Source organism: Lontra canadensis, unplaced genomic scaffold (genome assembly GCF_010015895.1).
Source record: "Lontra canadensis isolate GAN:19392208 unplaced genomic scaffold, GSC_riverotter_1.0 scaffold81, whole genome shotgun sequence".
NCBI classification, from domain to species: Eukaryota; Metazoa; Chordata; class Mammalia; order Carnivora; family Mustelidae; genus Lontra; species Lontra canadensis.
In genome coordinates this window covers 3,047,384-3,062,778 of record NW_022631075.1, presented here as the reverse complement: position 1 = coordinate 3,062,778, position 15,395 = coordinate 3,047,384, and the positions used below count along the sequence as shown (strand labels likewise).

At 39.0% G+C, this 15,395-nt stretch overlaps 1 protein-coding gene across 6 annotated transcripts in view; it reads right to left on the bottom strand.

Annotated features, from left to right (window-relative positions):
- GRIA3 (glutamate ionotropic receptor AMPA type subunit 3) overlaps window positions 1-15,395 on the bottom strand; it is a 284,929-nt gene that overhangs the window by 82,234 nt on the left and 187,300 nt on the right. For all 6 annotated transcript variants that reach the window (XR_004385556.1, XM_032882315.1, XM_032882313.1 and 3 more), the window contains 4 exons: window positions 11,213-11,374; window positions 7,070-7,237; window positions 2,244-2,348; window positions 1,246-1,353 (listed from right to left, as the gene is read on the bottom strand). Coding sequence is in view for 5 of the 6 variants with exons in the window: in XM_032882315.1 (XP_032738206.1) it covers window positions 1,246-1,353; window positions 2,244-2,348; window positions 7,070-7,237; window positions 11,213-11,374 (543 nt within the window). In the remaining variant the exon portion in view is untranslated. The remainder of the gene's footprint in view (window positions 1-1,245; window positions 1,354-2,243; window positions 2,349-7,069; window positions 7,238-11,212; window positions 11,375-15,395) is intronic.

Genomic DNA, 15,395 nt, shown 5'->3' with positions numbered 1-15,395 from the left:
TACTCATTCTCCCCCCTGGTTTGTACTTCACCCAGTAAGAACATACCAGCTTTTAGAAAAACAAGCTGAGGATTTTAGAGGGGAGGGGGGCAGGGGATGCGTGAGCCTGGTGGTAGGTATTAAGGAGGGCATGTATTACAGGGAGCATTGGGTATTATATGTAAACAATCTTAGAATACTACATCAAAAACTAATGATGTATGGTGACTAACATAACACAATAAAAAAAGAAAAAGAATTAAAAAAAAAGAAAAACAATTTAAATCTAAATGAGAATACTATCTCACATTTCAACTGTGCTTTGAATTTTGCTGAAAAGCCTTAGGGAATTTTGCCTTGAAATGGTCTTATGACCATATTACACCCATTTTGTAAACTAAAAGAAACATGACATGAGGCTCAGAGAAGTTATGACTTGCAGTTAAACATAGGTTAGTGGTAGACCTAATATTAGAACCCTGATCTATTCTCTCTTTCATATAACGCTGTCTTGCCCACAATGAAATATCAGTCCTGCACTGTGTGTGTTGGGGGGGGCAAGGAGGAGAATGATATGTGGAACTCTCCCAAATTCCTATTCTTTTTCTTTTTTCTTTCTTTTCTTTTTTTAAAAATATTTTATTTATTTATTTGTCAGAGAGAGAGAGAGAACAAACAGAGAACAGCAGGCAGAGGGAGAGGCAGGCTCTCTGCTGAGCAAGGAGCCCGATGTGGGGTTTGATTCCAGGACCCTGGGATCATGACCTGAGCTGAAGGCAGACGCTTAACTGACTGAGCCACCCAGGCTTCCCTCTTTTTCTTTTAAAAATGATATTCTGGGGTGCCTGGGTGGCTCAGTTGGTTAAGCATCTGACTCTTGGTTTTGGCTCAGGTCATGATCTCAAGGTCCTGGTATCCAGTTCCATGTTGGGCTCTGCACTCAGTGTGGAGTCTGCTTGAGATCCTCTCCCTCTCCTTCCACCCTTCCCCTCACTCATGCTCACTCACGTGCATGCTCTTTCTCTAAAATAAATAAATAAATACAATTGAAAAAAATGATGTTCTAAAAAAATAATAAAATAAATTTGTAAAAAAAATGATGTTCTCTTCATGATGATGGCGAGATACTTCAGGAGGTTCCTAAGCTGACCTACTGGATGTTTTCATGACTCAAAATTGATGTCTTTTTAACTGGTTGAATAATGTTTTTCAGAAAGCAGAAATCTTGCTGTACAGAAAGCCCACCCTTCTTCTCTCCATGCTTACCAGAATGGTAGTCACTACAATGGTCCGGTTCTCTGCGGATGCACTGTCATTGCTGATTTGCTGATCTGAGAAAGGCACAAATCTTTCATACTCATTCCAGTAGCCAGCCTAAAAAGAGCAGACATTTGACCTGGTTGCCTGTTTTTCACTCAAAAAGTACCACATGAAATCCAAATGCTGTTGTGGAATAGCACCTCCTTTTTAGTTGCTGGAGCTTTCCAAGGATTGATGTCCTGTCTCTCTCTGTCTTGCCACTCCCACCAGGACCCCAGTCCTGAAACACACCTTCATCTCGGGGGTTCCCATCCATACCTCACCTTTACTGGTATTTTGTAAAATAATGTAGCCCACTGTAGGATGGTCACCCCCCCCTCCGCCCAGCCCAACTCATATAGCAGAAAAGTGCTTTGTTCTGAACTGTAGAAAGGCTGGAATGTGAGGGTGGGAAAATAAGTAGTGTCCTTAGAAATGACACAGTCTATTTTATGTTCTGAGATTTTATCACATGACTATGAAATCCTCATTTCATGTCTAACTTAACGATTCGGATGACAAAAGCAAAGCACTCATTATTCAATTTGGCTGTAAAGAAAGGTACTTTGTCTAGTTTTCCTTTGGAGGGTGAGGGGCAAAGTGGAGAGGTACTTACTTTCTAATTCTTTTGCTAAAACTGTATATACCTTGGCAGCTTGTTTAATAACAACATACTGTAAAATTTGTGATTCCTTCCCTCTATGGTTGGAAGCTGTTAATAACTCTTGAATCTATCACTTTTATAGGACCAGCCTCAGAGGGAAATGCTCCTTTCAAAATGTATAGATGAAACACTTTGATTGCAAAGCAACTCCACATCATGTCTATGCAGTTCACTAACAGAAAGTAAAAAATGAAGTGTGGGAATTTGCTTTGTGTGTCTTTCCTAACACCTGTTTTCTTGCATTGGAGTGCTGTTACCTTCTGAAAGAATTTTTCTTTGGACATCTGTTTTGGTTACTTACTTTTCGAGAGCCAGAGACTTTCATCTCGTACACATCAATGGTGTAATTTGTCCTACGTCCGTAAGTGTCAAATTGGATGTTTCCAGTCATTCCTTGTACTTGCACCTAGTAGAAAAGGAAAATGTAGAAAATTTAAATAGCACCACATTATTGTCTTCTAGGTCTCTGAGATGAAGTCCACTGACAGATCTTGGAACCATAGAGAACTTTTATCTTGAGTAGTTCAGCTAAATCCTCCGTGTCAAGTCTAAACAGATCTTCATTTCCTCCCCAGTGTTTTCTAGGTGTGCTTTTTAATTATGAAGCTTTGAGTGGGTGATAGGCAGTTACCTATATGATGCAATGAAGGCCCTACCACCACTTTTTCAAGGATCTGAAATTTCTATCATTAGTCTCTTCTTAAGGGAGTAGCTGAAGGATATTCCTCTTTTTTTTTTTTTTTAAGATTTTGTTTATTTGAGAGAGAGCACAAGTAGGGGAAGGGGCAGAGGAAGAGGGAAAAGCAGACTTTCTGCTGAGCAGGGAGCCCTACATGGGGCTCAATCCCAGAATGACCTGAGTTGAAGGCAGATGCTTACCTGACTGAGCCACCCTGGTGCCCCAGGGTATTCTTAACTAGCATAATGGTTTCTTCTAAACTATGAGTTCCATGAGGGCTGTGGCTGTGTCTTATCTTAACACTTCCAAAATCACATAAACTGATTTCAATAATAAGGGCTCTGGAGCTCCTAGATTCACATTCTAGCTTTATCACTTACTAACTCTATGACGTTCAATTCTTGTTGATTGTAATATCTATATCTAATTATAATTAATATCTAGAATAATTAATATCTAATAACTATATACCTAATATCTATAATAATTTTTGTTGATTGCAATGAATTTAGTTCAGTTTCTTGAGAGTGTTCCACATTTAACAGCTATCACAGTTGCAGTTACGAAGTTTTCCTCTTATTTAACTTATATCTGGCTATAAACAGGTAGCAGCAAGCTAGGCCCTGGAGGAATAAACCACACACAGATGAAATTTTGTAAGTCTAAGAAATCAGGGATATGTAGTACTAGATAAGAAAGAAGTACAAAAGAGCCTGGACACTGATTTGTGATGCCAACTACAGATTCATGTAGACCACAATTTTTCTTTGTCCCAGTATATGAACTAGTAAAAGGCCATCTGCCAGGTGGAGAGATTTCCTTACCAATTATTTTACAGACCCTCTATAAATAAAAGTCACTGGAATTACTCATCTAGAGATTAAGGGTCAACGAATTTGTTTCAAATAAAGAATATCTGTCTCATTTTCCTAGGATGAAAGGCTAGAATACTTACTACTTATAGAAAGTGACAAGCTACTAAACAAGTCAGAAGTGGTAATGGGCTTGCGTTGCAGGAGGGGGATTTGATATCAAATATTAGGGAGCATTTTGTGAAAGGGAAAGGGGCTTGTTCACCACCAATAGGAAAATGAAATTCCTGTTGAAAGAGAAAGGCTCCAGTGTGACATCCTGAGGACAAGATGACTGTCCTACTGACCCAACAAACCAAAGCACTATTGTCAGCTCAGGCTTCCAGAGAAAGGTGATATCACACTTCTGGTCAAAGAAAAGGTCCTTTGTTGAGATAGAAATTACTTAGCCTTCCTGGTTCATACTGGGATGCATGAAGGGTTCTTCACACTCTACTCTGAGAATTGAGTTCTAGGAGACGAGATGGTTAGGGCAGGGACACCGGCGTAAGAACTTTTTAAGGAAATCCTTCTTTACTGAAAATAGCAAAGGCTTCAATTCTCATTAAAAATGGCATATTTCCAGGTGTGCCTGGGTGGCTCAGTTGGTGAAGTGTCTGCCTTTGGCTCAGGTCATGAACTTAGGGTCCTGAGATTGAGCCCCACGTCAGGGTCCCTGCTCAGAGAGGAGGCTGTTTGTCCCTCTGCCCTGTCCCTCCCCATGGCTTGTGTTCTCTCTCGCTCTCTCTCTCTCTTAAATAAATGGATAAAGCCTTTTTTTGTTTTTAAGAGAATGGCATATTTCTAAAGAGCTAGCATTTTTGGACATGATAGACAAACTGGACAACAGTCTAGTTATGTCCAAGAGATACGAGACTCCAGGATTAAAACTTGTGGTGAGCAGAAATAGGAATGGGCTACCGCTCAGAGGGAAGTCAATTTTCACTGACGTAAATGTCAGTTACCGTTTCCCATCATCCCATCTGGGATCCCTTCTTTAATCACCCCTCATCCCCCTCCCCAGCCCTCTACCCCAATCTGTATTAGGTGATTCTCCTCTGGTTCCCATAGCACTCTCTGGAGAGCCTAACCACCATACCATTTTAATCATCTCTGTATTTCCATCTCCCTTACTAGATGAGGAGCATCTCGAGAGGAGAGACATTCTTTTTTTTTTTTTTTAAAGATTTTATTTATTTATTTGTCAGAGACAGAGGGAGAGTGAGCGAGCGAGCACAGGCAGACAGAGAGGCAGGGAGAGGCAGAGGGAGAAGCAGGCTCCCTGCCGAGCAAGGAGCCCGATGTGGGACTTGATCCCAGGATGCTGGGATCATGACGTGAGCCAAAGGCAGTCGCTCAACCAACTGAGCCACCCAGGAGTCCCGAGAGGAGAGACATTCTTTTCCCGAGTTCTCAGTCTACAATACAGAGACTGGAATAGAGCAGGTGCTTAATTATCATTTACTGAACCAAAGGGCACAGTTTTGATGAAATAGAATTGTGATATATTTCAGTTGCTCAGGCTGATATTTCTGTTATCCATAGACTATAAGGAGGAGGATTACCCAATTTTCAAGTGGCTTTAAGGTCTATAAAAAACACTTGTTTGCATATTAATAATATAAGTGTGTGCTCTCCTCCTCTTATTTCATATTTGCATACTAACTTCAAGCTTGGTAATAGTCATTGGTGCTCAATAAATATTTTCTGAATGAATGGTGTGCTTATTTAGCATTAAAACAGGCCCAGTTGGTGCCTCTATCAGGCAATGATTTTGTTTGCCACATTTCTTTGAAGGAAGAGAATGATTTATTGAGCAACAACTATGTGCTTTTCACAGTGAGGGATGCTTTTACACATGCATTCTCACCTTTAATGTACTCAAATAAAATGGGATTTCTTTTAATATAGTAAAACCTTTAGTATTCCAGACCATCCTCCCTTGTAGTCCCTCTGAACAGTGATTTGCTGAGCATTTATCACAAAGGAAACATCTGCTTCTGGAAAAGATTGATACTTTCTAACCTCTCTGGAGCAATAGGAAGAGGCTGGCCTGTAGAAATAGGTAAAGCATTCTTTTGGCTGAGTGTTTGATCCTTAGGGCCTGAGAAGAAGGTTAATTACCTGGCTTCTCACTCGAGCTTTATCAGTGACTTAGATATGTCAAAACTGTGCAATAGTATGATCAATATGCTTTTTTCCTAGCCAAATGAATTTCGTATTCTTTACTCTGGTAGCCAGTTCTCCATTTGGGGAAGATGGCTGTTTGAGTTATGAATGGAGAGTCCATTGGAGATGCTGATACTCGCCCCCTGAGGTTTTGTTGATGAAAACTCCTTTTGATTTACTCTGAGGGAGTTTTGTATTTCACTCATCATTATGTTTCACCTGACAGTACAAATCTTGTAACTGCTATGAAGGTTGAATTTAATTAACTGCTCTTCAAAATTGTGCAGTGCTACCTCCATAAAACTACACTTAGGGCATTTGTTAGGGAACTGACATAATGACATAAAAATCTGCATGATGGGAGAATGAGTTATATCTCTTTCTTGGAGAGAGACACAAGGACTACTAACCCCTTTTGATTGAATGCTTCCAACTTTGCAAATTTAAGACAGCAGTAGGAGAGCCAACTACACAACATGATGTACTTTAGGAGGCCATTACAAATTCTTCGTTGCTGGGTTGTGCCCAGAATTATCTCATCATTACCTATCTCTTTGTTTCTTTGGATGTCCCAAACATTGGGATAATTAAATAAGTAGAAATAAGAGAGGCTTGAACTCTCAAAGGCTCATACTAATGCATGCAGATGCATGTAACATATAGCAAAATATTCAGGAAAGAGCTCTGCTCAGAAAGCTGCAGTGAAAGACCGATGCTGCTCCTGGTGTGAAGAATGAAATCTGCTCAAAGGATAGCACCTGAAGCCTTAAATGATCCCCTACCAGTAAATACTAAAAACAAGTGACCTATTTGACTGCCTTTTTATTGATTCCTTATACTTCTCTGTAAGATTTTTCTTTGGGGCTTTGGGGAAATCTTCCTATGTAGGCCTAGAAATAGAGCATAGTTCTGCTTTTCCCCACGTGGATAGCATGTAGAAAGGTTCTCTTTGGCAACAGAACTAATACCACACTGGCTCCATTCCACAGTCCATCTAAGCTCATGAACTATCTGATGAGCCAGAGGATGCTGTTGTCCTTTATAATGTCCACCTTCAAGTTAGGAGCTTCCTATAGAATATCCCAGTCCCCCTAAAGTACACCATATCTCTGGAAAGTTTAAAATTTTTGAAGCTGTTTACATGTTCAATCCATAATTCTTGAGGGTAGTGAGTTTGCTTTATCACCCATAGTGTAGCACATTTGACCTCAACTGACCATTTCTCAAGCATCAGGGAAGAAGGTTCTAGTTTGAGATTTCCAGATTTTGATGAGTAAATATCCAAGCTCATCTTTTTGCACACTATGGCATTCTTAGACTCCGATTCTATTCCAATTTTGGATATCATTTCTCCATACCAAGGTCTCACTTTTTGCATGTCTTAATAAGGCCCCCATCCCTACCCCAATAACCCATCGTGGTCTTTACCATTTTTAAAGCTCTCTCGATATCAATTCCTTGACTCCAGGGCACAGCGGGATTTGCTAAGCAGTCTCCAGCACTGCCTCTCCGGGACACATCCACTCGCTGTCTCCTCAGATAACGGAAAGCTTCTGCTATGACCAGTATTGCGTCATGGGTCAGTGCAGATGTATACTGAAATGGATGTATGGTAAACATGTATCATGACAAACGACATCCTCAAAACTTGCCTTGATCCTTATAATTCTCATTCATCTCCACCTCTAGCTCTACGAAGTCACCCTCTTAATTATTTGAATCAAGAGATCTCTCTGGGCAAGCTCGACTTTGATTCATTCTAGAATGATCTTTCCTCGTGTGTGCACATGTTAAGATTATTAAGATCAAATGGCTCAAGGGAGTTTCTCTCTTGCTCTCAGTACTGTGTTTTGTCTTGAGCAAGTGACTACTAAAAGGCCAGGTCCTTTATAGAGAAAGAAATATGTGTGAGGCTACAGGATGGCATATGTAGATTGGTTATTGCTGTTTATAATAGAAAATTCAGGTCTGGTGTTTACTTAGGGGAAAATGGAAATAGCTAAGTTAGACAGCTTGAAATTAATTTGGAGGGAAACATTAATCATTTCTGTCTGGACCATGTTTCTGGCAAACTAGGACCTCTGGCCAGCAATAAATCAGTTTTTGTTTCTTGGGGGGAGCAAAAAACCAAAGCTAGTTTTCAATTGTAGAAAATTACAATTGTTACTGAGTTTTATATCTGATAACAGTGACAATTCACAGGCAATACTTCATGATGCTGCCTCTTTCAGGCAAGAACACTTAGCTTCTATTCCTTGGATGTACTGACATGCTCTACTAGGGATGAGGCCAGTCATTTGATTATCTGTGACTTGATGGGGTGGATGTCTTTTCATTGAATGAATCAACAAAGTCTAATTAAAATAAGCTGGCCCCTGTTTTCCAGGGGTGACAAATACTAGGAAGATATAGAATTCTATAGATTTTTTTTAATGAAGCAAAATGTCCTAGGGGGAGTTTTCTCTGTACAGTATGTCCAAATACAACCAAATATGACCAGGAGTGAATACATTGTCATCTTCATGACCATCAATTTACTTTTCTGACTTTTCTCATGTTACATTTCTTTCAGGAGCAAATCTTCAAATGTGACTGTAACAGGGGGCATATGTTCTCTTGTGAAAAAAAAAATCTTTGTCCATCCTAGCACTACATAAAGTCAACGTGGTGATGTTCTCTTTTCCAGCAGACTGCATGAATTGTTTGCAATTCCAAGCCATGCCAAAAGATCTATTTAATTTCTACTTTTTCAGCTCCTACTTACCAATGTGTGAGCATGTAAAAAAGGAAACATTTATAAAATATAGAATAAATTAAGCATCAGCATTGTAATCTCTAGGTAATTTTATTTCCTAATCAAAAATATTATTATTTTTTAAAGTGGGCTTTTTTTCTGATTGCTATAGAGCGAGTTTCTATGAGTAATACTAAGCAAAAGCAATCTTAAAGTTGTAACCATCTATTTAAAGATTCAATTTTCTTAGGCTATTTAAAGGTTTTACTTATAAGCACTTCTCAGCAAGTTCTGAAAACTTTATTTTATATATACTGTGAATTATCAATGATTAATCCAGAGCTAAGATTGCTTTTCCTCTTTACAACTTCTGAGCAAACATAAACTACTCTGTAGTGCCCTTTTCATCCTTTCACCCTTGTCCATTTTTTTGTGCTTAAGACACAGTGCCTGACACTTGGTAGGTACCTCTTAAAATATTGCATAAATGAATTTTTCTTGACTATACCTATAACCTGCTGGATCTAAGAATGGCAAAGCAGTGGACAGGCAGTTTATGAAAATCTAAATCTGTATAAGCTCACTTAAATGTAGTGGGCAGATTTAGTACATTAAAATTTTTTGGGTCATCAGGAAAATGCAAATCAAATCACGTGAGCTATCACCTCACACCTGTTACAATGGCTAGAATCAAAAGGACAGGAAATAATGAGTGTGGGCAAAAATGTGGAGTAAAGAGAACCCTCTTGCACTGCTTATGGAAATGTAAACTGCTGCAGCTACTATGGAAAACAGTATGGAGGTGCCTCAAAAATTAAAAATAGAAATATCATATGATCTGGCAATTCCACTTCTGGTTATTTATTCCAAAAGATATAAAATCACTATTAGAAAAAGATATCTGCAGTTCAGGGCAGCATTATTTACAATAGCCAAGACATGGTAAGAATCTAAGTGTCCACCGACAAATAAGTGGATAAAGAAAATGTGGTATATACATACAGTGGAATATTATTCAGGCACAAAAGGAAGGAAATGCTATTTGTGACAGCATGGATGGACCTGGAGGGCATTATGGTAAGTGAAGTTAAGTCAGACAAAAAAAGACAAATACTGTGTGATCTCACTTAAATGAGGAATCTAAACAAACAAACAAACAAACAAACAACCCTGAACTCCTAGAAATAGAGAACAGGTTGGTGGTTACCGAATGTAGGGGTTGGGAGGTAGGGGAAGTGGGTGGAGGTGGCGGAAAAGTACAAACTTCCAGTTACAAGACAAATAAGTCCTGGGGTTGTAATGTATATCACAGTGACCTTGGTTAAAAATCCGGTATTGTGTTTTGAAAGTTTCTAAGGGTAGATTTTAAAAGTTCTCATCACAAGAAAAAATTGTAACTATGGTGGTGATAGATGGTAAATAAAGTTATTGTGGTAGTCATTTTGCAATATATGCAACTATCAAGTCATTCTGCTATATGCCTAAAACTAACTTAATGCTGTAAGTCAATTATATCTCAATAAAAATTAAAATAACTATCCTAAAAAATTGAACTGCAAATCCTAACCCTGACATCACAGGGATTGAGACCATACTCGCGGAAATGTATTAGGACTGATCTGACCATGGGACAGAATGTTTTAAAATGGGACTGCCCTAGAAAAGTCCAGCATGTATATATAATCACTACAACTACAGAATACCACTTAACTAGTGAAGAGGCTTAAATGAATGAACAAATTATGTTTAACACACAGTTTTTCTAGAACATACCAACTGTATAAAGTCAGGACCAACTTGTATTATGTTCTCATGTGACTCATTTAGGGTGGGCCTGACTAGATGGTACAGAATGTATCTCTTCTCCTATCTATGTTCACTTTGTTCTCCCTTATTCTATTCCTGCCAGGGAGGATGTGAGGATGGGTACCTTGAAACCATGTAAAAAGAATATTCACTCCTTTTCTTTTTTAAGGGAAGGGTCTTGACTCTACTTTGATTCCTTATTTTGATCATAGGGATCCCACATCCATGGTATGTACGTATTTTCACTATAAAATGAAGGAAGAATTTAAAGTCTGTTTCATACTTAAATCAATGTACTGAAGGAATGGTTACTTAAAACATACACTTGAAGGATCCTTTGCGTTACATGAATAACTTTCCCATAATTTATCTGTTTTAATTCCTGATTTTTAAATAATAGGATTTCTAGCCATAGTGGAACACATGTGAAAAATGTGCACTCTAAGCATGACTTTCTACCTTTAATATTCTTATCTTAGTTTCATGAAAATGAGCAATTTAGGTAATCGTAATCTAATTATTTTTAAAGATACTTTTCCAGGCAAGAAAACATTTCTGTTCAAAATATGTATAGGCAACACACACTCTGTATTACAGCCCAATTCACTTGGGTGTACTGAGATTCATGAAACTTATTAACACAAAGCAATCACATAAATAATGTAAGATCTAATTTTCTGTTTCAGACTATCGATCTTCCTTACCTGTTCCCATTGCCCCCACTCTTTGCCCAATTCAGGTTCTTGTAATATTGTAAATTGTTATGAACATGTTATGAATGAAATCCATTAAAAAATTAGTTAACATTCCCAAACCCTGGTTTAAAAGAGTTTTAAAAGACCTTCTCAATCGCTTCCTTATTTGCAAGTTTAGTTTTCAAATGCAGCAGTACCTGTGCTTTAGTTTTTAACATCCTTGAAACACTTCTGAGTAAAGACCACTTGATCACAGGATGGCCATAAATATATAAAGGCCATACTGGGATGCTGCGAAAAGCTGGCCTAGGGTTTCTGCATGCCATGGAACATTACCTTTAGTGGTGCATTCTTGGCTTCAGGGAATTCCCTTTCATCTAGCCTCACCCAGCGCTGAATAAACTGTTGAACCATAGGGTTTTCGTTGTTGACAATCTGGAATCCGGTAATGTTGGCTCCCCCATGCATGACTCTTTCTAGCAAGATATCGGTAAACCCCTAGAAAGAGAGTGAAAGAGAATCACTATTGTGGGACATGGTGGGTTCTTACCACATCTGTTGTTTAGAACGCTGAAGAGGAAATGGAATGTCCTTCTCCAGGATCATTCTTTAACAATCAAGAAAACCCTGAACAGAGTATTATATGTCAATTACATCTCAATTACAACAACAACGATGATGACAGATACAAAAAAAAATGCTGGATATGGACTAATTCTTGGGGCACTAGGTCTCCGAAACTATAGGCACGATGGAGAAAATATGCATTCTTCCATTTTAGTGCCTGTGTCTTTATTTAGTATAGCAGCTGCAAGGACAAACACAGGTGCCAGCTTCAAACAAATGTTTTGATTTGTTTCATCTACCTGTATTTTTAGTCTTTCTTCACTGAGTACAAATACAATGCTTCATGTAACTGAGAAAGTGTTGAAACATTTGACCCTAACTAGAGGTTTAAAAACTTTTCTTCAGCTTAACATGCCAAGCACAGCAGATTGCTTCAGATTCTATTGATGTACTATCAACATTTGTGACTTGTAGAAATGCCAGAGCAAAAATGACAGCTTGGTTGTATATGATGGTTCAAACCCCAGGGTATGTCTCACCAGGGTTTATAAACAGGTCTCAACATCTACTTCAGATCACCCACCATATTCTTATCTTGCTCTGGTTACCATCTGGTGTCTCTGTCACCTAAGTTTCCTGAAGGAATCTCTTCAGGTTCACACCAAGCCATGTCCACCTGGCTACTGCCAGCTCCACTGGGCACTGCTCTCTTCTAGAACACTTCTCCCAGGAATTACGCTATTTCTGTTGGATGCCTGGCTCTTGTTAGTTGCAGTGGATGCATTTAGGTCCTCAATGGGATAAAGCCAACATTTATATTCATAAATGGGGAGAATTCTTCCTCCCTTCTTTAGACTTTCCTGCCTAACACTTTAATATGACATTTTCAAATACATAAAAAAGTTGAAAGAATTATACAGTGAATACTCATATAATCTCAGCTCAGATTTCACAATTAGTATTCTTCATCCATCAATCCATTTCCTTTTTGGAGTACATTTCAAAATAAGTTCTAGATGTTGGTATACTTCACACCAAAAGACTTCAGCAGGCAGGTCTTTAACTAGATTCAGTGTTTGCAGCTTTTCCTTCCTTTCTTCCTTCTTTCCTTCCTTAGTTCATTCCTTCTTTCCCTCCCTCCTTCCTTCCTTCTTTCCTTCTTTTCTTTCTTTCTTTGAGATAAAATTTATAACCAATGAAATAGACAAATCTTAAATGTAACACCTTATGAATTCTGATAAATGCATGTACCTGTTAGTCCTCTAAAGTTCTCTTCTATTTTTTTGCATTCCAAGTTTTTTTTTAAAGATTTTATTTATTTATTTGTCAGAGAGAGAGCACAAGCAGAGGGAGCAGTGGGTAGAGGGAGAAGCAGGCTTCCCACTGGGCAAGGTGCCTGATGTGGGGCTCGATCTCAGGACCCTGGGATCATGACCTGAACCAAAGGTAAACACTTCACCAACTGAGCCACCCAGGCATCCCAACATTCCAAGTTTTTATTGAAGTATAACAATCATAAGAAAAGTACACTGATCTTTAAGTATACAACCTGATGAATTCTCACAAACTGAACACATGAATGTAACCAATATCCAGAAGGGCTCCCTCTGTGTGCCTCTCTAGTCTCCATTCCTCTCCCCACTTCTTTTAATTCACCTTTCTTTATATTTTAGTGAGACAGCTTTCACAAGTGGGCCTTGTGTCCATGGGAACTGGACAAAGAGTATCACTTGCTTCAGTGAGCATCATTCTTGCTTTCTGATAATCAGAAAACTGTTTTTAAAATTAACATTAACTTGTTAGGCTGAGTTTTGTCCCAAAGTCTTCCTTCATGAAGGAAACTAAGAGTGCTTTCTCCCATTTGCTGCCCCCCCACCCCCCACTGCACTACAATCAGCAAGGAGATTGACTTGGTATGAAGTCTAGTAGAGGCTCCAATTGGGGTTTGAGCTTATTACTCAACTCCCTACTCCCAGCCCCTAATGTATATACAAATAAAGAGCCTAGGACAAAATTTTAACAAACCACTTTAATTCACTCACCATGCCAAACTGTATTTGTCAGTTAACAAGCATTACACAAGAACATTGACCAACTGCCCACCTGCCTGCTGGCACGAATGAAGAGTGGGCCCTCTGATGCTGTCCTGGGTCTTAAAAGCCTGGGCTGGACAAGAGAAGGTCCTTTCCTCGAAAGAAATGTGTTGAGAATATTTCTGCCACCATCCTGGTTTTTAGGGTCAATGGCCACAGCATGCACTAGGAAGCAGTATCTCTTGCACCCCTCACACTTTGATAAACATCATACTCCCGTTTTCCTAATATCCACAGCATGTTAAATGGAAACATAGCATTAACAAAAGTGAGGCAGAGAGAAAGGATCCTGCAACCCTCACATCTGTCTTAAGGCATAACAGCCAACACTTTTGTCTGGTTTCTCACCACATCGCTCCTTTCCAGAAAGATGTTCCCTCACCTTTCTTGGCAGAGATACTAAAGGGAGGGATCCAGCCACACTCACTTACTCCCAGGAGGCTTCATTCTGTCATGTGGGCCCCACATATTCCCACATATTCCTGCTTGGGTATCTTCCTCTCCAATAAACACATTGGATTTTGAAAACATCTTTAATCAGGAACGGATGCTGGATTTTGTCAAGTGCTTTTTCTGCATCAATTGAGAGAACCATGTGGTTCTTCTCTCTTCTCTTATTGATTTTTTCTGTCACATTGATTGATTTGTGAATGTTGAACCATCCTTGCAACCCAGGGATGAATCCCACCTGGTCATGGTGGGTAATCTTTTTAATGTGCTGTTGGATCCTATTTGCTAGGATCTTGTTGAGAATCTTAGCCTCCATATTCATCATTGATATTGGTCTGAAATTCTCCTTTTTGGTAAGGTTTTTGCCTGGTTTGGGGATCAGGGTAATGCTGACTTCATAAAAAGAGTCTGGAAGTTTTCCTTCTGCTTCAATTTTTTGAAACAGCTTCAGGAAAATAGGTGTTATTTCTTCTTTGAATGTTTGGCAGAATTCCCCAGGGAATCCATCAGGTCCTGGGCTCTTGTTTTTTGGGAGGTTTTTGATCACTGCTTCAATCTCGTTACTAGATATCGGTCTATTCAGGTTGTCAATTTCTTCCTGGTTCAATTTTGGGAGTTTATAGTTTTCCAGGAATGCATCCATTTCATCTAGGTTGCTTAGCTTATTGGCATATAACTGTTGATAATAACTTCTGATGATTGTTTCTACTTCCTTGGTGTTAGTTGTGATCTCGCCCTTTTCATTCATAATTTTATGAATTTGGGCCTTCTCTCTTTTCTTTTGGATTAGTATGGCCAATGGTTTATCGATCTTATTGATTCTTTCAAAAAACCAGCTTCTAGTTTCATTGATATGTTCTACTGTATCTCTGGTTTCCATCTCATTGATCTCTGCTCTAATCTTGATTATTTCCCTTCTTGTGTGTGGAGTTGGGTTGATTCTCCAGTTCTTTAAGGTGTAGAGACAGCTGGCGTATTCTGGATTTTTCGATTTTTTTGAGGGAGGCTTAGATGGCTATGTATTTCCCCCTTAGGACCGCCTTTCCTGTATCCCATAGGTTTTGGGCCAAAGTGTCTTCATTCTCATTGGTTTCCATGAATTGTTTAAGTTCTTCTTCGATCCCCTGGTTGATCCCAGCATTCTTAAGAATGGTGGTCTTTAGCTTCTGGGTGTTTGAGTTCCTTCTGAACTTTTCCTTGTGATTGAGCTCCAGTTTCAAAGCATTGTGATCTGAGAATATGCAGGGAATAATCTCAGTCTTTTGGTATTGGTTGAGCCCTGATTTGTGACCCAGTATGTGGTCTATTCTGGAGAAGGTTCCATGTGCACTTGAGAAGAATGAGTATTCTGTTGTTTTAGGGTGGAATGTTCTGTATATATCTATGAGGTTCATCTGGTCCAATGGGTC